The sequence below is a fragment of the Pecten maximus genome, chromosome 15 (assembly GCF_902652985.1).
Source record: "Pecten maximus chromosome 15, xPecMax1.1, whole genome shotgun sequence".
Classification (NCBI taxonomy): Eukaryota; Metazoa; Mollusca; class Bivalvia; order Pectinida; family Pectinidae; genus Pecten; species Pecten maximus.
Genome location: NC_047029.1, coordinates 12,382,349 through 12,406,511, shown reverse-complemented (window position 1 = coordinate 12,406,511; position 24,163 = coordinate 12,382,349). Strand labels below are relative to the sequence as shown.

Sequence of the window (24,163 nt, the reverse complement as noted above, 5' to 3'; positions counted from 1 at the left end):
CGCTTTAAACCTTTTGTAACATGTACACGTGTTCATTCAATATTTTCTTTGTTAATCTAAATTATGTATGATAAATGTTCAATTTTATTGATTATCTAATGAAAGCACGTGTAATAGTACCTTTGTGACGGATTTTATCGGAAAGTATTAAATACTGAATTGTCCTGCTCTACTTACAAAACACAGTACTAAACTTCATCATATCACGGAGCGTTTGGAGATAGATCGGGTATGTACACAACAATGCATATAGACGTTTGATCTAATCAAAGTCGTGATATGTAATCAAAACATGAAATAACATGTCACCATACAGGTAAATAAATTCTATATATATTTAAAACAGAATCACAAAACAATCAACAAATTGTCAGCAACAAAACATTTTTATAACATTTCTGTAAACAGAGGTCAGTTCAGTGTAAACACAAGCTACTGCGATGACCGATAACTACAATATTGACCACTATAACGTACAGTGGTCATTTTTTAAACCAACCTGCGTCTCAATACAAGCATAACAGAGATTCAAAACATATACATAGGGGTACCAATACAGTTACTTGTATTAAATTGGCGGTTTCGCAAATTATTATATAATACATATATCACTTATACACGTAAATGAAAACTGAATATCAGTCATTATATTTTAACTACCGAATACTGATTGTTCTGCGATGGTAGTCTATGGTCATATTAAATAATTTTGTTTATTGTAAACAAAATGTAGGCCTCCGCATTAAAGTCACCTGTATATGTAAAACAACACAGTATCATGTGTTAAAGGCGAATTTACACACACGAATAAGAACAAGAGCTGTAATGATTTGTACAAATGGAAATATCAAATCTGATCAGGTCAAATTGAATGATTTCTGACGTCATCAGCTAGCTAAAGGACATACTAATGTCGGGAACGATCCAGTTATGCGAGAGTTCAGTGGTCCTGTCCACAGTTCTTGTTGCTAAATATAAACATTTCGCGACTACTGGTATCTGATACCTACAACAATGTTTAAAGAAAATCCCTCATTAATGTTTTACTTAAATCGAATAAAGCGGCCGTATGGAAAATTTTAAGCTGAGGAATTTTCCAAGTTAATGAATTTTCCAAGTAGCCAAATTTTCCAAGTTAATGAATTTTCCAAGTAAACACATTTCCTAAGTTAATGAATTTTCCAAGTAACCAAATTTCCTAAGTTAATGAATTTTCCAAGTAAACAAATTTCCCAAGTTAATGAATTTTCCAAGTAAGCACATTTCCCAGTTTCAGGAATTTCCCAATTTAATGAATTTTTCAAGTAAAATAATTTCCAAAGTTAAGGAATTTCCAAATTGTTTTAAGGAGCGTAAAGCCGGGAATTATTCCATCAATACTCTTACTATATTCGTCCTGTCATGTCGTTAAGGCTCTATCTAGTACAAAGGTAGTTTCGGTAGGGAATTTAAAAGTGATGGATTATAAATTTATCAGGTTGGTACACTATGGGACTGTTAGGGGTTCAAATGAATGTGTGGTTAACAGTTCTAATCTGTCAGGAATAAATGCAAAAATATCAAATTATATGGAAATACAAAGACACGTGTAACTGGTAGGAAGATGGCGTCTGACCTGCCAACGTCACAACCTAATAAAACATTATAGTACGCAGTTTAACATCATAGAAAATAGCTAATCTGAAGTTTATAATGCTCCGTGTTCGTAAGAAATGCAGAGATGCTGGGTTTAAAGTCGTTACGTTTCTTAAAACTAACGTACATGTGTACAGTAACATAGGTACCGTCAGTCCGCTCTTTGTGAATTCGCTTGAAATCTGTTTAATAATTACATCAACGATAATGAAGCAGTATTGGACAAACCTGCTCGGATATATGTCTTTAGATATGAAGATAATATAACATTAAATATTAATAACTATCACTGTTTAGAGATTTAGAGTTAAAACAAAATGTACAACGAAAAGTTGACTAAATGAACTAGTTACACGCGAAGTGATCATAAAAGGTAAACTCTATAATGGAATGTGTTTAAACTGAAATGTATATAGCTATGTGTTTATGAATAATAGAGTCAACGGAAACAACAAGATTATGTCTATACAACAATATAGAGTTCTACATATCTAACGGAATGTGTAATTACTGTAGCGAATCAGACGACAGTAAATAAGTCAGTTATCCTCGCAGAGTTGACCTGGGTACTCCACACAGAGTTTATCTGGGTACTCCACACAGAGTTTACCTCGGTACTCCACACAGAGTTTACCTCGGTACTCCACACAGAGGTTACCTTGGTACTCCTCACAGAGTTGACCTGGTACTCCACACAGAGTTTATCTGGGTACTCCACACAGAGTTTATCTGGGTACTCCACACAGAGTTTACCTCGGTACTCCACACAGAGGTTACCTTGGTACTCCTCACAGAGTTTACCTGGTACTCCACACAGAGTTTATCTGGGTACTCCACACAGAGTTTACCTCGGTACTCCACACAGAGGTTACCTTGGTACTCCTCACAGAGTTTACCTGGTACTCCTCACAGAGTTTACCTGGGTACTCCACACAGAGTTTACCTGGGTACTCCACACAGAGTTTACCTGGTACTCCATACAGAGTTTACCTGGGTATATCACACAGAGTTTACCTGGGTACTCCACACAGAGTTTACCTGGTATTCCTCACAGAGTTTACCTGGGTAATCCTCACAGAGTTTACCTGGGTAATCCACATAGAATGTACCTGGTACTCCACACAGAGTGTACCTGGTACTCCACACAGAGGTTACCTTGGTACTCCTCACAGAGTTTACCTGGTACTCCTCACAGAGTTTACCTGGGTAATCCTCACAGAGTTTACCTGGTACTCCATACAGAGTTTACCTGGGTATATCACACAGAGTTTACCTGGGTACTCCACACAGAGTTTACCTGGTAATCCTCACAGAGTTTACCTTGGTATATCTAACAGTTTTTCTGGTTACACTCTGGAGTTTACCTGGGTACTCCACACAGAGTTTACCTGGATACTCCACATAGAGTTTACCTGGGTACTCCACACAGAGTTTACCTGGGTACTCCACATAGAGTTTACCTGGGTACTCCACACAGAGTTTACCTGGTACTCCACACAGAGTTTACCTGGTACTCCACACAGAGTTTACCTGGGTACTCCACACAGAGTTTACCTGGGTACTCCACACAGAGTTTACCTGCGTAATTCTCACAGAGTTTACCTGGGTACTCCACACAGAGTTTACCTGCGTAATTCTCACAGAGTTTACCTGGGTACTCCACACAGAGTTTACCTGGTACTCCACACAGAGTTTACCTGGGTACTCCACACAGAGTTTACCTGGGTACTCCACACAGAGTTTACCTGGGTACTCCACACAGAGTTTACCTGGGTACTCCACACAGAGTTTACCTGGGTACTCCACACAGAGTTTACCTGGGTACTCCTTACAAAGTTTACCTGGGTATATCACACAGAGTTTACCTGGGTACTCCACACAGAGTTTACCTGGGTACTCCTTACAAAGTTTACCTGGGTATATCACACAGAGTTTACCTGGGTACTCTACACAGAGTTTACCTGGGTACTCTACACAGAGTTTACCTGGGTACTCCTTACAAAGTTTACCTGGGTACTCCTCACAAAGTTTACATGTGTTCTCCACACAAGTTTACCCGAGTATTCCACACAGAGTTTACCTGTGTACTCCATACATAGTTTATCTGGATAATCCACACACAGTTTACTCAGATATTCCTCAAGCAAGTTTAGTATGCCTCCATATCACCAATACGACTTGTCAAGCCGTCTTCATTCAGTTCTAATCAACTGTAGCACGTAAGAGCACTTTACCCTGAAGATATACAGCATTCGTCTACCTTCCCTGACTACCCTCACGTCTATCTACAGTGAACACTTAGCAACAGTGTGCCAACGAGAGCAAAGTTTAAAACAATAGGTTCGCTAAGGTTCGCTACTTACAAGTGTTGGCCTCTCTATCAGATGGCCAACAGAATAATTCACTGAACATAAAAATGTTCAGAATCACATACAGGAAAGCTGCCTGAAGAAGAAGAACATCACAAATTTTCACCAGTTGAAAGAGCGACCGATCGTCCGGAAAAACTTCTCGTTCAGAGGTTTAAAGAAGACTTTTAGTTTGCGCAACACGTCCGGATCGACAGGTGGGTGTGGTCTTCCTTTAGTTTCCGGTAAACATTTTGTTTCTTCCCTGCGACCTTTGTTCTTTTTAATGCAGTAGAAGCCTTTTGTTGAGCTGAAAACGAACTTATCTCGTGTTAAACAGTGAGGTATTCCCAGAAAGCTTTCTACCTTTTTCACTTCATCATATGGATTCAGAATCAAATTACCACCATCCACGAAGTGTAAGTTTTCCAAGGGAAAGTACTTAAGCCATTTCACTACGTGTTTGTGGTAAATTGAAGGTTTAATGATCTTTTCAGATGCATCCACCTCGCCCGTACTGGGATCGATAACGAATTCTTCAAACGATGGATAACTGATTTCATCATTCTCGCTCTTCTTGAGCTTCCTCTGTATATAATCAGACACGGACCGTTCCACGGGCTCACGGACAACCACAATCATCTTTACAGATGAACTCATGTTATAAATCCGTTGGATAGTTTTTTTGTTATGGAAATAATTACTTGTTTTTTCCATTGTTAATTGACCGTCCAATGCCATTGGTAACTGGTTTTTATACCACTCATATCCATTCTCATATTCAAAATCAAAGAAATTAATTTCAGCACTTGCAATTTCCACGTACGGATGCATATCTAGATAGAAGCGCATGGCCCCCGTGCCTGCTTTCCTTACACCGATAATAAGTGCTTCCGGAAATTTCTTCCTCGGACTTCCGTCCTGTAGTTTCTTACACACATGTGACGAATCCTGAACTGGAACCGGTGGAAGCTCACACGTTCGTTCACGCCAACAAAATTTCTCAGAAAGGCATGCTGAAGTGATCAAAAGTGTAGCAACCACAACAATGAACACACATCCTAGTGTCTTATATCGCGAGACTTTGCGATAAAATCCGCTTCGCGACACGTGCATTTCCTTTTCTACGTCGTTGTACAGCAAATGAACCTTATCTTTGGATACCATGATCATTCTAACGTCACCACTTTCTCTCTGTAAAGATAAAATTAAGGGAATGATTTATAACATTTCAGCAATGAAATAACGTACACGTTGAGGATTTTATGAACCTGGCCGTATACCGAAGAAAAATGATGTCTGGGCGAATTTTAGAAGCAAATGTGGTACATGGAAAAATAAAAACAAAAATCGATGGATATGTGTATATATTGGAGTGTCGAGTTTTACATGAACGACCCTCCGAGAGCTGTATAAACCGAGATACAGACATGTATATATAACTTGTGAAATTTTGTTCAATACGCATCGAAGGTTGAGTGCAAGAGACTGAATAGGGAGAAGATCTAGAACAAGATTATTATATGTTTCCCGACCAATCAGAAACGTCCCTACCTCAAACGAAAAAAACAGATTCTAATTAGACGCCATAGCCAGGTTAGAACATTGTGATAGAATGTTACACGGAGAAACCCGAATGGGGTCACGTGGGTGGGCGAGAGACGGGCCCGCACGGCGTTTTGCTTACGAATAGTAACATATATTCCTGTAGGACCTATCGAATTTTAATGCTATTGTTTTTCACAGATTTATATATTTACAAAATACGGCTGCGGACACTGTTAATTGCGTACTAATTAAGGGGAACTGCCAATTTCTAAAAAAAAAAATATCATGCCTGATTTTTTCTCTAACAGTATTTTTTTGGACGGAAAAGGCTAGTGATAAAGTGTCGAGACACCTTAACCACTCGGCCACCGCGGCCCCACACGCAAAGGATAGAACGAGCATAGTTGGTATTGCTAAAACAATACATGTCCCCTACCAACCCCGCTACAGTAACAGTGACCCCGACTCTGACCAAATGACCCATGAAACTCGAACTTGTCAGAGATATTATGGTCCTTTATCATTATGTGAAGTTTTATCAAATCCCGCGAGGAATGAAGCCGCTGGAGCGTTGACAAACTTTGGAGTTACGTATATAGACGTACTTGACGGACGGAGAGGAAACCTATAGTCCCCAGGTTTTACTGGAAGGGGACTAATCACTATCATTGGTAACGTAACCGCAATCATTAATACTGCCAAATGTAAATGTACACAGCCGATATCAGCTGTTGTTTGAGATGTACATTTCAATATCTGAAATTTCCTCTTTTGTTCAGCACGTTTCAGAGACAAATGGTGACTACAGAACTTTGTAATTATTATATCATACTTTTTAAATTATTTTATCGCGAATTAGTTATAAATTAGTATCAAATTGCTATAAGAGAAAAATTATGGAGCCCATGGAATCATATTATATTTCCAGAGAATAGGAACCTCTTTCAATATTCACACTTGTGCGAATTGGTAGTAGGCACACTCATAAAATACAGTGGTATAATATAACATTTGGTAATCTTTAAAGTTTGAATAGATAAAATGAATGAAATATTTATTTAAAATATCTTTTTCTACAGTCATCGACATTTTAATAATTTGAGACGGAATAATGTCGGAACAAACTTACAGGCACATGATATACGCAATCAAAGGGAGGGGGAGGGGGGGGATACATTTTCAGACTGTGACATAGAAGAAAACGGTTTAACGGGTATTAACTGTCTTGTAGGACAAACTATATATCCAGTAACGACTGGTGTCTGTTTATTGTACCGGGGTGTACTTAAGTAGAAGACTACTATACCAGAAGGACACATTAAAACCTACATCACATCAACTGTCGTTTACAGTACAAATATAACACTTACGATGGGTTAAGCGTCCTCCTGGGGATTGTCCGTCTAGACGATGGTTCTTGATCTGATCTGCTAAGAAACCTGTCAACACAGAATGCGTCAAGTTACACAAAAGTCGAGTAAAAACATTCCTTCTCACAAAACAGTCATGGTATATACATTCGTTCTACAAGGGCCAGACAAGACATTTATAACGGCTTTGCCACAACGCCGGTTATAAATGAGAGTTATTTCCCTTTAAGTATAAGGCTACCTGGTCCAGGAACCTCGGCAGGCCTACATGGTATCAGAAATCAATATTCCAAAGACGAAATGATACGCATTGCCGGATTCAGAAGACGTTTGTTAAATAGACAAATCAATCCATTTTTTGACGCTCGGGTACCCAGGGGAAATCAGAGCCAAACGCCTTGCTCTATTCTCTTAAACGACATACAGATTTATCAAAAACGCTCAAAATACAACTTTACATAATTCTAATTCAATGTATGGTAATATGTCCGACCAATTCAATAGAAACTGATAACTGGACATGACTAGACGAGAATTTACAAGGCACCTCAATGACCCATCACCCTTCGACATCGCCTGTACGATATTTTCTGTGCGGGTAATTTTCAGCGGTAACCAATTCGTGTCTATTCATCTCCCACGCACAGGCACGAGAGCAATCACTTGTGTCAACGAAGCCGCGTGATGCCGCGCGCCAATTCAGTATGTGTGACAGACCGAGGCGGTGATAACGGCTACAAGAGTTATATAACATTTCAATAACCAATGCTATGTATATCTAATGAAATTATGGTAACTACAATCGCAGCGGCCGTCCTGGCAATCCAAATAATCCGAGGACTTCCGAACATCGATCGGATGGAAGGTTGGCCGCTGATTTTCGTGGCGATTACATCAAAATAGTTCACGGACAAGCAACAAATAAGATAGATATTGTTCAATGCATGACCCTGCATGTAGATATGTTGTATCTTAGAAAACGTTGAAGACACATAGTATTATAAGACAATATTAATATGTACATCATACAAAAAAGTCTTTTTTCCTAACAGCCAACCCAGAGGAGGATGTACAATGTCTTTCAAAACGAAAAAGCGATACGATACAATACAATACAATATCTAGCGTTTCGTAGCATACAGCATGACGTCAATTGTATTTCTCAATATCAGTTTTATCCCAAAAAAAATCGTTTTTGTATCACATGATTACATGACAAAAACGTTTAACCTTTGTTGACCAATCAGATAGCGCTGTTTACCAATACAAAGCGAAGCTTGGATCACGCGCGGCCAATAATTTGATCTTCATCAAGATAAGAGTGATGTGGAAAACTCATTATACAGCATTATAGCATCCCTAATATGATACATTAACGAGGAAGGACAAAATGGGATTTGATCAGATTGTTGTTTAACAAAGGTTATTATCATACCGCCAGGAGCTAAAATTCACCGACATCTATGTCTGGCCTTTACAAGGTAGAGTAATATAGGAGTCCTTAACAACCAGGAGCCTCATACCACCAAGAATCTCATACTACCAGGAAGGAACCTCATACCACCAGGAGCTAAAATTCACCAACATTATAGTCTGACATCTACAGGGTAGAGTAATATATAGGAGTCCTCAACAACCAGGAACCTCATACCACCAGGAGCTAAAGTTCCCCGACATCTTAGATAGGAGATCCATACCGCCAGGAACTCTATTTTACCGACATCTTAGTCCGACATGATTTTCATATTCACATGATTGTACAACATAAAAAAAAATAAAATCAGTCTAACAAGACCATGATAACCGTGTTGAGTATAATAATAACGACAATCGAGAATACATATGACGATTTATCCACTATCGAACTTGGATAATTAGTAAATGTGTCGGCCAATCAAATAACTCGTTACAACATGTTTGAAGCAACACATGGACAACATCCTTTATCAAGTTTTGTTGATTTAACTATTCGTCCCGGGACGAAAGGAGTATACTTTAATCTATTGATATCAAAATATTATGAATCTCAGATAACCGTTTACCTAAGTTTTAAATCTAGTTTTATTTTGTTTAACGTCCTATTAACAGCCAGGGTCATTTAAGGACGTGCCAGGTTTGGAGGTGGAGGAAAGCCGGAGTACCCGGAGAAAAACCACCGGTCTACGGTCAGTACCTGGCAACTGCCCCTCGTAGGTTTCGAACTCGCAACCCAGAGGTGGAGGGCTAGTGATAAAGTGTCGGGACACCTTAACCACTCGGCCACCGCGGTAATGATATAATGCCTAATTAATATAGGACGATTCGTTCATTCTGTGTTTTGCTATCGTCTCCGGATGTCTCCTCAACCCTGGACATATAAAACACAACAAATTATATGTACACTCTTCAATGACTATCATAAAACTTACCAGGATCTTTATCATGATGTTATCACTGACAGAGAATATTACTGTAGGTTTTTTTTCACAGTGAGAATATACTTTTAATATCCCCTTTTTTGTTCACAAAAACATCGTGAAGTCATAAATTGCACGGCAAATAAAGATGGCGAGTGTTTCCAGGAATACAATCTTAATAACATGAGGAACCAAACCACACAGTTTCAGTCCCGAAGACTGATCCGAGACATATTCCGACAGATATTTACCAGGAGCATGTAATGCACGCGCACACACGTGTGAGCTATTTATAAACCTCTGTACAGGTGGCACCCACTGTCGCTGTTTTTTATCAATTACCATACACCCTGATGTGGTGATAATATAAAAACACGAATCTTCATCCAAAACAACCGTATGAGATTGTACCTAAACAACCGTGCAAGATTGTACCTAAACAACCGTGTCATACTGTACCCAAACAACCGTGCTATATTGTACCCAAACAACCGTGCTATGTTGTACCCAAACAACCGTGCCATGTTGTACCTAAACAACCGTGTCAGACTGTACCCAAACAACCGTGTCAGACTGTACCCAAACAACCGTGTCATATCGTACCTAAACAACCGTATGAGATCGTACCTAAACAACCGTGTCATATTGTACCTAAACAACCGTGTCATATCGTACCTAAACAACCGTGTCAGATCGTACCTAAACAACCGTGTCAGATCGTACCTAAACAACCGTGTCAGATCGTACCTAAACAACTATGCCATATTGTACCTAAACAACCGTGCCATATTGTACCTAAACAACCGTGTCATATCGTACCTAAACAACCGTGTCAGACTGTACCCAAACAACCGTGTCATATCGTACCCAAACAACCGTGTCATATTATACCTAAACAACCGTGCGAGATCGTACCTAAACAACTATGCCATATTGTACCTAAACAACCGTGTCATATTGTACCTAAACAACCGTGTCAGACTGTACCCAAACAGCCGTGTCATACTGTACCTAAACAACCGTGTCAGATCGTACCTAAACAACCGTGTCATACTGTACCTAAACAACCGTGTCATATTGTACCTAAACAACCGTGTCATACTGTACCTAAACAACCGTGTCATACTGTACCTACACAACCGTGCGAGATCGTACCTAAACAACCGTGTCAGATTGTACCTAAACAACCGTGCCATATCGTACCTAAACAACCGTGCCATATTGTACCTAAACAACCGTGCCATATCGTACCTAAACAACCGTGCCATATCGTACCTAAACAACCGTGTCATATCGTACTTAAACAACCGTGTCAGACTTTACCCAAACAACCGTGTCATATCGTACCTAAACAACCGTGCCATATTGTACCTAAACAACCGTGCCATATTGTACCTAAACAACCGTGCCAGATTGTACCTAAACAACCGTGTCATATCGTACCTAAACAACCGTGTCAGACTGTACCCAAACAACCGTGTCATATCGTACCTAAGCAACCGTGTCATATCGTACCTAAACAACCGTGTCAGACTGTACCCAAACAACCGTGTCATACTGTACCTAAACAACCGTGTCAGATCGTACCTAAACAACCGTGTCATATTGTACCTAAACAACCGTATGAGATCGTACCTAAACAACCGTATGAGATCGTACCTAAACAACCGTGCCATATCGTACCTAAACAACCGTACCATATCGTACCTAAACAACCGTGCCAGATTGTACCTAAACAACCGTGTCATATTGTACCTAAACAACCGTGTCATATCGTACCTAAACAACCGTGTCAGACTGTACCCAAACAACCGTGTCATATCGTACCCAAACAACCGTGTCATACTGTACCTAAACAACCGTATGAGATCGTACCTAAACAACCGTGTCATATTGTACCTAAACAACCGTGCTATATTGTACCTAAACAACCGTGCCAGATCGTACCTAAACAACCGTGTCATATTGTACCTAAACAACCGTGCCAGATTGTACCTAAACAACCGTGTCATATCGTACCCAAACAACTATGCCATATTGTACCTAAACAACCGTGTCATATCGTACCTAAACAACCGTGTCAGACTGTACCCAAACAACCGTGTCATATTGTACCTAAACAACCGTGCCAGATTGTACCTAAACAACCGTGTCATATCGTACCTAAACAACCGTGTCAGACTGTACCCAAACAACCGTGTCATATCGTACCCAAACAACCGTGCTATATTGTACCTAAACAACCGTGTCAGACTGTACCCAAACAACCGTGTCATATCGTACCCAAACAACCGTGTCATATTGTACCTAAACAACCGTATGAGATCGTACCTAAACAACCGTGCGAGATCGTACCTAAACAACTATGCCATATTGTACCTAAACAACCGTGCCAGATCGTACCTAAACAACCGTGCCATATTATACCTAAACAACCGTGCCATTACTATACCTAAACAACCGTGCCATACTATACCTAAACAACCGTGCCATATTATACCTAAACAACCGTGCCAGATCGTACCTAAACAACCGTGCCATATCGTACCTTAACTGCCGTGCCATATTATACCTAAACAACCGTGTTATATTGTACCTGAACCATTGTACCTGATTCCAATATAATTAATCAGACCTCGTATGTTCCCTAATAACAGATGTATTGTACAATGACTCTCGAGTGCGCCAAATGAAAAAAAAACTAACAAACAAAAAACAAACAAAATCAAAAGATAAAAAACGGATTATATGTATACAAACATAGGTATATCAGCTGAGAAAATACTGTTTACATTCGTAATGATTCTGTTTCCTTGACCTGACGAAGATAATTGGATAAAAAAGGGAGGGACGTCCCGAACGAATTCCAATTATGCCACACCCCGCTATGAATCATTACCCTCGCCATCTACCATCGTCCACTTACTCAAAAATACAGTCCAGGATATTCATGTTTGTTCCGTCTTAATTAGTTTTCTAGCAATACGTGGTACATTTTGTAACATCTGGCAAACTCACTGATACTAGGATATATTCGAGAAACAGTTGTACCTCCATCTCACCAAGTGTAACGCTAAACTTTCCCCGACCTCTATACCACTAATGCAGGTCCGTTAAAAGGTATTGACCAGATCTAGAGGGCTACACATGATCGTAAGCGAATGGTATGGAACCTGTAAAGAATAAGAGGTTCCCTTGGCCTGATGACTACACCTGATCGTGAGGGAGGGATATGGGACCGGTAAAGATCGTTAGGGAGGGATATGGGACCGGTAAAGATCGTTAGGGAGGGATATGGGACCGGTAAAGATCGTGAGGGAGGGATGTGGGACTGGTAAACATCGCGAGGGAGGGATATGGGACCGGTAAACATCGTGAGGGAGGGATATGGGACCGGTAAAGATCGTTAGGGAGGGATATAGGACTGGCAAACATCGTGAGGGAGGGATATGGGACCGGTAAACGTCGTTAGGGAGGGATATGGGACCGGTAAAGATCGTGAGGGAGGGATATGGGACCGGTAAAGATCGTGATGGAGGGATATGGGACCGGTAAAGATCGTTAGGGAGGGATATGGGACCGGTAAAGATCGTGGGGGAGGGATGAGGGACTGGTAAAGATCGTGAGGGAGGGATATGGGACCGGTAAAGATCGTGAGGGAGGGATATGGGACCGGTAAAGATCGTGAGGGAGAGATATGGGACCAGTAAAGATCGTGAGGGAGGGATATGGGACCGGTAAAGATCGTTAGGGAGGGATATGGGACCGGTAAAGATCGTGAGGGAGGGATATGGGACCGGTAAAGATCGTGAGGGAGGGATATGGGACTGGTAAAGATCGTGAGGGAGGGATATGGGACCGATAAAGATCTTGAGGGCGGGATATGGGACCGGTAAAGATCGTGAGGGAGAGATATGGGACAGGTAAAGATCGTGAGGGCGGGATATGGGACCGGTAAAGATCGTGAGGGAGGGATATGGGACCGGTAAAGATCGTGAGGGAGGGATATGGGACCGGTAAAGATCGTGAGGGAGGGATATGGGACCGGTAAAGATCGTGAGGGAGGGATATGGGACAGGCAAAGATCGTGGGGGAGGGATATGGGACCGGTAAAGATCGTGGGGGAGGGATTAGGGACTGGTAAAGATCGTGAGGGAGGGATATGGGACTGGTAAAGATCGTGAGTGAGGGATATGGGACCGGTAAAGATCGTGAGGGAGGGATATGGGACCGGTAAAGATCGTGAGGGAGGGATATGGGACTGGTAAAGATCGTGAGGGAGAGATATGGGACTGGTAAAGATCGTTAGGGAGGGATATGGGACTGGTAAAGATCGTGAGGGGGGATATGGGACCGGTAAACATCGTGGGGGAGAGATATGGGACTGGTAAAGATCGTGGGGGAGGGATATGGGACCGGTAAAGATCGTGGGGGAGGGATATGGGACTGGTAAACATCGTGAGGGAGGGATATGGGACCGGTAAAGATCGTGAGGGAGGGATATGGGACCGGTAAAGATCGTGAGGGAGGGATATGGGACCGGTAAAGATTGTGAGGGAGGGGTATGGGACCGGTAAAGATCGTGGGGGAGGGATTAGGGACTGGTAAAGATCGTGAGGGAGGGATATGGGACCGGTAAAGATCGTGAGGGAGGGATATGGGACCGGTAAACATCGTGAGGGAGGGATATGGGACTGGTAAACATCGTGAGGGAAGGATATGGGACTGGTAAAGATCGTGGGGGAGAGATATGGGACCGGTAAAGATCGTGAGGGAGGGATATGGGACCGGTAAAGATCGTGAGGGAGGGATATGGGACCAGTAAAGATCGTGAGGGAGGGATATGGGACCGGTAAAGATCGTTAGGGAGGGATATGGGACTGGTAAACATCGTGAGGGAGAGATATGGGACTGGTAAACGTCGTTAGGGAGGGATATGGGACTGGTAAAGATCGTGAGGGAGAGATATGGGACCGGTAAAGATCGTGAGGGAGGGATATGGGACTGGTAAAGATCGTGAGGGAGAGATATGGGACTGGTAAAGATCGTTAGGGAGGGATATGGGACTGGTAAAGATCGTGGGGGAGGGATATGGGACCGGTAAAGATCGTGAGGGAGGGATATGGGACCGGTAAAGATCGTGAGGGAGAGATATGGGACCAATAAAGATCGTGAGGGAGGGATATGGGACCGGTAAAGATCGTGGGGGAGGGATTAGGGACTGGTAAAGATCGTGAAGGAGGGATATGGGACCGGTAAAGATCGTGAGGGAGGGATATGGGACCGGTAAAGATCGCGAGGGAGAGATATGGGACCAGTAAAGATCGTGAGGGAGGGATATGGGACCGGTAAAGATCGTTAGGGAGGGATATGGGACCGGTAAAGATCGTGAGGGAGGGATATGGGACTGGTAAAGATCGTGGGGGAGGGATATGGGACTGGTAAAGATCGTGAGGGAGGGATATGGGACCGGTAAAGATCGTGAGTGAGGGATATGGGACTGGTAAAGATCGTGGGGGAGGGATATGGGACCGGTAAAGATCGTGAGGGAGGGATATAGGACTGGTAAAGATCGTGAGGGAGGGATATGGGACCGGTAAAGATCGTGAGGGAGGGATATGGGACCAGTAAAGATCGTGAGGGAGGGATATGGGACCAGTAAAGATCGTGAGGGAGGGATATGGGACCAGTAAAGATCGTTAGGGAGGGATATGGGACTGGTAAAGATCGTGAGGGAGAGATATGGGACCAGTAAAGATCGTGAGGGAGGGATATGGGACCAGTAAAGATCGTTAGGGAGGGATATGGGACTGGTAAAGATTGTGAGGGAGGGATATGGGACCGGTAAAGATCGTTAGGGAGGGATATGGGACCGGTAAAGATCGTGAGGGAGGGATATGGGACTGGTAAAGATCGTGAGGGAGGGATGTGGGACTGGTAAAGAATGAAGAGGTTCCCTTTGCCTGAGGGCTACACCTGATCGTAAGCGAGGGATATAGGCCAGAGGTCCCCTTCTCTGTCCAATTTGGTGCTCAGAAAACGCTAACACTGATTTCTCTCAAACAATGGGTATATGTCTTTTCGCTTTCTCCACAGTATCGCGTTGTTGACTCTCTACAACTATGAACGTTGCTGCGAATCGAATGTCGTGCTTCTTCTGTCCGGATAACGCAATATCAATATTTAACTTAAAAGTGGGCCCTGTTATCTGTTTCCAGTGACGTAAACTCGTCACAAAAGTAAACCAACTTTTGATATCAAGGTGGTATGACCTAAGAGCTCAATCGTTAACCAGAGTAACCATAGAACACTAAGCATTCTACATCACATGGTGTCGAAATAACGAGGTGCATAGACAACGCATCAACGTGTGTTGACAATAGTATGAACGATATGGTGCAAATTATCAACCCCGGTGGTGTATACACAGTGATTGCTAGTAACAAGACTGACCTATCTTAAAGACGTTTTCCATAAAGTCATAACATGTGTGCATCGGCGAGTGAACGCTCCACGAACATGTTTACGAAACCACTGTCGAATTTACGAGCAAGAAACGTTCGTGTGAAACGATAAAAGAGATCATTCATCAATCTGCCTGGAGGTGACAGATGAAATGATACCCCGGGCCACCCTTTGATGTGGTGGACGTGAAATATCAGACATCACAAAATATTTCAACAATCTGTGTTGTCCTTCAGCATAATAAACAAAATTAATGGTACGCCGCATCACTGTGAGGTATGCAAATGCACAGTTTACTGTGACAGAAGAGATACCTTACGTTGTGTCCGTTTGTGGTGGGAGGGCGAGGGAGGGAGGGCGAGTATGTGAGAGGACGAGGGAGGGAGGGCGAGTATGTGAGAGGACGAGGGAGGGTGGGCGAGTATGAGAGGACGAGCGAGGGTGGGCGAGTATGAGAGGACGAGCGAGGGTAGGGTTTATGTGTGTAAGGGCAGTTCGAGGGTGTATGTGTTTGGGTGAGGAGGCTTAGTGTGAGTAAGAGGGCGAAGATGAATGAGGTATGTGTGTGAGAGAATGTGAGAGAATGATGGTATGCGTATAAGTGTGCGAGAGTGTGTGTACGTGTGAGAGGGAGAGGGTGAGTGTGTATGTATGAGTGAAGATAAGTGTGTATGAGTGTTAGAGTGTGTTTATGCATGTATGTGTGTAAGTATGAGTGGGAGAGTATGTGTGAGTGATTGAGAGAGTGTGTATGTGCGAGTTGGAAAGAGAGATTGGGTATGTGTGCGTTAGGGAGTGAGAATAAGTATATGTGAGAGCGTGTATATGTTAGTGGGAGAGTGAGAGTGTGTATGTGTAAGTGAGAGATTGTGTGTGTGTCAGATGTAGAGTAAGTGTATGTGTGAGATGGAGAGTGAGAGTGTGTGTTTGTGAGTGGAAAAGTAAGAGTGTGTATGTGTGAGTGGGAGAATGAGAGTGTGTATGTGTGAGTGGGAGAGTGAGAGTGTGTATGAGTGAGTGGAAAAGTGTGTATGTGTGAGCGGAAAAGTAAGAGTGTGTATGTGTGAGTGGAAGAGTGAGAGTGTGTATATGTTAGTGGGAGAGTGAGAGTGTGTATGTGTGAGAGGGTACAAAAGAGGCACACTACAAGATCACCCCAATCTCCCAAATCACCCTGCCCTCAAATTCGCACGCAATATCAAAACATAATTTCAAACAATGCAAACATGAATAGCCACACAGGTACGACTTCTGATACCAAATTAGTTTCCATCGCTATTACGTACATGCACTTGATGCTAATTAATAAACTTCTGATTTAATTATCAACAGTATTCATCGTAGGTAAATGAAATAGAATTTCCGGTGTGTAAATGGAGGATTACATAGGGAAACCTTTACTGTCGGCTGTTTGTAATTAGAGACAGAGTCTTACGACAATTATATTTTCGTTTGATGTTTTGTAATTACAACGATCTCGGCCTGGCCTACAAAGCGGCCCTGGCATCCAATAATGACTGACAGACCAACGGCAGCCTCAATTAAGATCTGTATACACGGCCGTTAATGATAGACAGCGCTTCTCGTTCTGTGTGTAAATATATATACATTAAACCATACAACATCCGACGACTCCTTGGTGGCTATTTCAAGACCGGAAATAGTGTAAACATTTTAGAAACTTCAGCAGTAATGGCATTTTAATCAAGACAAAAAATAAAGTAACCCTCGCTTCAAATTACTTTAAAATATTTCAGATAGTATTTGAAGGTTAGTACATCGTAATATATCCTCTAAATCGTAACACTTTTGTTTTACATGGTACAAAACAATATTTGCATAAAAGAGGATCAGAATTTTTAATGAAAACCATTTATTCATATGGAATAGATATAGACAAAGCTATATCTATATAACGGATGTACTAGAAAATCATCTCAAGCTGATTTCGAAGTTGAAATTTGTCGCGAGAAGTGACAGTACAATGTGTTTTATAATCAATAATTATGCAGCATTAATTGGAACTGACTTCCTGTATCCGGTCCTAGCTGATAATGAGCGAGACTGGCTGGTCTTAAAAGATTCCAACATTCCTCAGCGCGACAGAATGTACATGTACGTAATGACAATTTGTTACACAGGCGCCGAAGAATACTTAAGCCACAACGTGTCAAAAATGAGATAATGTGAACAAGATGTGTCAAAATGCATTAAAGTTGTCAATTTTCATTTCTCTGACGTAGACGTGACGTGCTAGATAGTGACACGAATGCCAGGAATGTACAGTGTATAGTCAGGCAGTTGTTGGACAGTACATCCCGATAAACGTTTCGGTGATGCTAATTTCGCGAGACTCCCTGGTCGAACAGGGAACATATAGGAATTCCGTAATGTACACATGACAATTTGATAAACTTCTACGTAATTATCTCAACAAACTAACTCGTTAAATTGTCGGTACTTTCGATTTTCAATTACTTTACTGTGCAAAGAGCGAGTTCCTCATAAGCCAGCGATAACGAGTTAAAACTGACGCTCCTCAAGACAAACTCAATCTTTTCCCAAAACGACCGAACCGATTAATATTAAGGCTCTACTCATTTGTCCCCAAAGTTTCGTCGAACATGAGACAAAGACGGAAACTTACTGAGGCATTGATAATTGCTTTTGATATTATGTCCCTTTCGTTTCGAATATTATTAAAAGGAGTTCGCTTTAAAACAACACGTTTCCAGTTTTCCACCACCTGACACATTAACTGTAAAAATGTTTTATCCATTTTCGCTATTCTGTTACTTTCAATTTGTTTTAAAAGGGTGCTAATATCTTGTGTGACTTTTGTGCAATCACTTGTAACTTAAAAGCACCTTGTCTGTACATTATTCTTAGCAACTCTTTCTGGGAAATGCCACTCGTCTTCAACCCAAATCTCGATCAGTCTCTTCCTCAACCCAAATCTCAATCAGTCCCTAACTCTAGATCATAATTTCATATTCGTGATACGACCTTCATTCTACCACGTTCGAGGCGATTATATCCGGCGAACAAGGTTTCCTCTACCATTCTCTATCCCACATTACAACCTAGTAAGACCTCAATATCGAGATAAGTGAACACTTTCTTTCCCTAACTAGATTTTGTCTTCGAGCTACGTTCTCTCCTCATAACATCCCCAGCAATATGGATAGTACAGATTCACTGCATTTGGAAGCCAGCAAACATTGGCAGCAGCAAGCGAGTCACCAGGTAAACAGGCTGCTGTGCTTTTGTAATCGGTGTACAACCTGAACTTCGAGGTTTCCCTATATGCGTTACTACGTCTTTGAAATAGACTCGTTTCTCGGCAGTAATTGCCTGTCAGAGTTAAAAAGTATTATTTACATAAAAGGTTTGTCTTGTTCTGACAGTAGTAAAAGGCGTCGGGCGCCGTTTGTTTATAACTCGCGATGATAAAGTGAACATTTCATGAAAATTGCATCTTACTACTGGGGAAGTTTATCTGTTGATGTCAGTGTAAAACTATTTCTATTTCTTATTAAAAATATTCATCTGATGAATTTATCTGTTTATGATTTGGTAGCAGGCTACATGCCTTTGTTCCGACCTTGAACACGCTTTAGTATTCTATGTCTGAAGGGAAATTTATATAGACCTAAGCCTAATAGGGGCACATGTTTAGTAAGCTTTTCATAAATGTATAGCGAGATACATGTACATTAGTATAGTAAGTTATGTTGAGTTGATGACGTGTTTAGTAACGACAGGACCTACGTAGGAAGCTACGTTGTATGTATGCAATGCACAGAAAGACAAGAAGAACAACGTCTACAGCGATGATATACGTGCATGCACGTGCTTGACAACAAGTCAGTCAGATTTATGTTTATCAAAATTTCTATTCTCAACAAGTAATTTGACAACAAAGGCTGGTATAGAATCTTGACGAAGGAATACTCGTGTGGTTCATATTTCCAGTTGGTAACAGCTCAGGGTTGAACTACTTCATACAATATTTCCATATCGGCCGGTTATCTGTTAACGTGATCGATACCCAATCTCTCAACGAGATGGTTTTGACAGTTTGATGCCACTCGGGGCCAGAACATAATTTAACTTATTGATTTCCTCCGCCATAGGTGTAACTCTTTGTCGTTGCCTCATTCCCCCATTGACCTCTGATAGAGGGAAAGATTGGTAGAGGAATATTAACCCGAACTCATTTCTATATCAGAGTGATATAAGGATATACAGCTTAGGTAGCCATGGTATGCATTATATCCCGATATTAGTCATAAGAATATTTGATTTAAATATCAATAAATATGTAAGCAGACGGAGAATATTGTTCCAACTCTCCTCCCCGGAGACAAAATAAGATTTTTCTTATCGACAGCACCCCACATGAGCTTGGATAGGCATTTGCTGACCCAGTGATACTGTCCGTCCCCAGGAAGAATGGTCAGATGTATAGATCGATTATACTCTGATAGCTGTACCAACTCACCGACGGTATACGTTACTCATGCAGGGAGAGGAGGAGATTTAACAAAGATAAATATGGGATTGAACACTTCCTGACCCCTCTAACAGCACGAGGTAAAGGCACAGCTAGAATCGTAGACCATTTGTTTCTATAGGAACAAGACAATCATTAATCATTTAGCACAATGCTTGCATAATTTATTATCAAAAGACAACAAAAAGCCGCCGTTTCATCAATGTTTCGTAACGTAAAGAATTCCCTTGACTTAAAAACTTCCTTAGAAAAGTAATATTGGAATTAAAGGAAAGCATTTTAGTTAGGGGACATGTCTTAATTCTAATAATGCTTTCCTGTGGACAATTTAAAGTTAAGTAAAAATGATGATGACAGCGAGGGCCAGATGTTTCTGGAGCCAGACACCTAAAACTTTCATGACAAAAACAGCATTCCGAAGCAGTAACAAATCTTATATGTACAGAGGCCGAGGAACGATAACCCTGTACTGGTTTGTATTCCCTAAAATACGCGGTGTTGGCCATGCTGTCTTCGAAACCATCGTTTCCCTTTTTACTATTAGATGTTCATCGGTCTTTTCGTAATAGATTGGATTTTAAAGACGTAAATAATAATTGCTCCGATGACTCCAGAAATTCCTACGTAAAACAGAGCAGCATCGCCGTACTTAATTACCGGAGTTGTAGGTATCTGGTAAAATTCTCTGTTTATAAATGGATTGACGCCATGGCAGATGTAGACTACCACACAAATACCAGGTTTCATTTGAATGCGTCCAAAGCTTGAGAGATATACATAAACTTTACTTCACAAACACAGAACACGCTCCCCTGTAATATACAACATTACGCAGGCAGCCGTCAAACAGCGATCACTTTCCCCAGGGAAACACCCACGGTGTTAAATCAATACTTATCGCACAACGATTTATAGAACAGAACGTGTAATTTCGATTTCATAAACGGATAAGTGTCACGTTTAGCTAAACGGCGATATAGTGAGAGAAACGAGAATTATCAACTTTAAATGGTTTCCATGATAGCAAATCTATCTTATAATACGGGTTAATTATCCTCAACGGTCCATTATTAGTTTGTTATTTTAGATATCTTGCCGGCAGGTTATTTAGCAAGTGGCAATTTACACAGGTCAAGTAATGAATACCATTGTCTTTCTGTCTTGATGTTTGGCATTACCTACAGTTGATGTTCTTCTCGACTGGCCGCCAAAGCATCATTCGTGACGTTAGAACCTGCTTGTCGTTACTGTATGTTTGTCCAGCCAGGTCAGATGGCTTAAGACGTGTTTGTTTTTCCAGTCTCTGTTTGTGAGAAGCCATTAGAGTATTTATGTTACCTCATTCCCTGTTCTATTTGTCCTTGGAGGTTTTTATGTAAACTTTATTTTACAACAATTACGAAACAAGTGATACCAACTTTTATTAATCACTCTTGTTTGCCCGAATAGAGGCGCGTGATGTCTTAGTGAGGGCGGAAACCAGAGTACCTGAGGAAAACCCATATGGTTGGGCAGGTGACCCCATTCCATTCAACGTCCGATCGGGGAATCGAACCAAAGCTCTCTAGGTGAAAGGCAAGTGTGTTACCACCGTGCCACACAACAACCTGACCACCCAAGTTTTTAGAACGTGTTTAACCGTTTTATTGTTGTTTACCATAAAACAATATTGCTGTCCTCACTATTTGTCAATCTAACTCTTTACTCGTTTTGTCGTCCCTTTCTTATTTGTCTAGACAGACGCCAGAACATTTGGATTAACGGTTTGGTGTTCTACCAACTGTCATGTTTACCCCCATACTTCCGGGAAATCTTCTGTCGTAAATCTGATTTATTACGAATTCCTATAGAAGATAATTACCTTAATCACGATCCTGTTGCCTTATAGCTTATCTCATTTTCTCCTTACTTAAGACAAACAAGGATGAGATTGAAATAAATTACAATCGATTTGTCGTGTCGGAGACATCCAGACGTTAGAGTATTGTAATAGACGAATGGTTAACTTAGTGAAATGGAACTCCACAAAGGACTGTCCAGACCTCAGATGCTATGTCCATGCATCTGTACCGTTATTGAAGAGGCTCTGCTTATACAGTATTGCTCCGATGGGAATGGTATCTAAACAGTAAGATGAATATAGTATGACAAGAACTCTTGCTGAATATCATGCCAATGTAGCTATAAATTGAGTCGCATATGAAACAACATATAATTCCTTGATTTCTCACAACACAAATTCCTGACATCACACCATTTGTGTCATATATGTGGACGAAGTTTGCTTCATACCTACCTAGGTTTAGACCGCTTTAGACCGCGACCTGTCGGGTACAATCACACCTATGCAGTATCTGTATTTGATCACGTGGTAAACTATACTTCTTTGTACAAAGAATATCTACATTCATTTGTGGACAGGGTTTGAATGTTATTATCAATACAAATTGAGTCGCATATCATATCGAATGGACTTACAGGTCTGTAAGAAACTCCCTTCACTTCCAACGGTAAAGTCCAAATGTCCTTTTATTATGTGCCTGGTTGCTAAACAGTGCATATACATGGCTTCTATTTGTATAGTCCGTTAGTAAATATGTCAATATCTTAAGATAACTTATTTGCTAAAGCATACGTCGTGCTCAAAGAACAACATTGGCGTGTGGCATTCCCCATACGAGAAGCCAATTGCGGTTAATATATTCCAATAAGGGACGTCAGTGACATGTTCGCTTTAATTTCAGTCATCAAAACAAAATATACAAATGTATCTACACCAAACCTCCCCCCCCCCCCCCCCCCCCCCCCCCCCATTACCTGTATCGACATACCAATCCTTCATAAACACCTATTTTCTGCTCTGTTTATTTCTAATTTGCCAACAATTTATTCCCTAATGTATTTGATGTCTACCGAAATATGCTAATTTTACAGACTCGTATCAAACAGGTGTTTATCTTTAAGAGATTTATGAATCTATAATTTCGCCAACATTGTAAACAATACTTACTGATTTTTAAATGCATTATCCTGCAATAAACAAGACTACGTTGACGTTACATATCTCGTTTTCCCATGTCATTATGCTAACACGTGCAAAATATGAAAAGTAAGCATATCTAAATATTTCAATGAAAAAATTTAAATGTTATATACATCATTAAGCAAATGCTAATTTATCAACATGGAAAATGGTGAATTAGAATTGAAGATTAACGATTACATTGGCTCATGGATCAAAGTCACCTATGGGGAACTACAGAAGTATGACTCCTGTTTCTCCTTATTTGTACGCTCGACAGTTTCACGGGAAAGGTACACTACTAAATTGTTAGTTATGCGTTTCTGCCAAACTGTTATATACTGATGAACAGTGTGTACCGACATAATGATAGACTGACAGACAGACTGTGATTTTCTGTATTCGCTTTTAACATGTTATGTCACTCAAATATCATAACTAAACATAGACCATATGACATTTTAAAAACGAAAGTTGCCTGATCACTAGCTACACGTACGTCATTCACAGGAAACAAAATAGTATGGGCCATTAATCTTTGTGGGGTATTCATAGACATCAAGTCATCATCAATGACAAGGAAGAGGTTTTTGATAAATAACATTACTTTACTATTTGGTATATAATTTTTCATTAACTTAATTGATATCTGATCATGTATCTTGATGGGAACACTACCATACAAATTCAAATTCACGATAAAGGGTGTTTTCTGAGTGTACATAGCGTTTTGCATAAATGCCGAGATTTTGTGGCAACCTACTGTCAGGAAAGGATAAAGACGTCATAAGATAGTCGGAATATTTTATATTAAACCGAACAATACTGGTTTCCATTGAAATGATGTCTGGTTCTGAAACAAT

General features: G+C 40.9%; 1 protein-coding gene across 6 annotated transcripts in view; it reads right to left on the bottom strand.

The window, feature by feature from the left end:
* Positions 1-367: 367 nt before the first annotated feature.
* The window catches only part of LOC117343086 (heparan sulfate glucosamine 3-O-sulfotransferase 1-like), a 103,293-nt gene continuing 79,497 nt past the window's right edge, over positions 368-24,163 (bottom strand). For 4 of the 6 annotated variants that reach the window (XM_033905371.1, XM_033905372.1, XM_033905370.1 and 1 more), the window contains 3 exons: positions 6,902-6,970; positions 3,286-5,177; positions 368-3,213 (listed from right to left, as the gene is read on the bottom strand). In XM_033905371.1, coding sequence (XP_033761262.1) covers positions 4,107-5,156 — 1,050 coding nt within the window. In that variant the 5' untranslated portion in view covers positions 5,157-5,177; positions 6,902-6,970 and the 3' untranslated portion in view covers positions 368-3,213; positions 3,286-4,106. The remainder of the gene's footprint in view (positions 3,214-3,285; positions 5,178-6,901; positions 6,971-24,163) is intronic. The other 2 variants (XM_033905374.1, XM_033905373.1) reach the window with 2 other exon arrangements.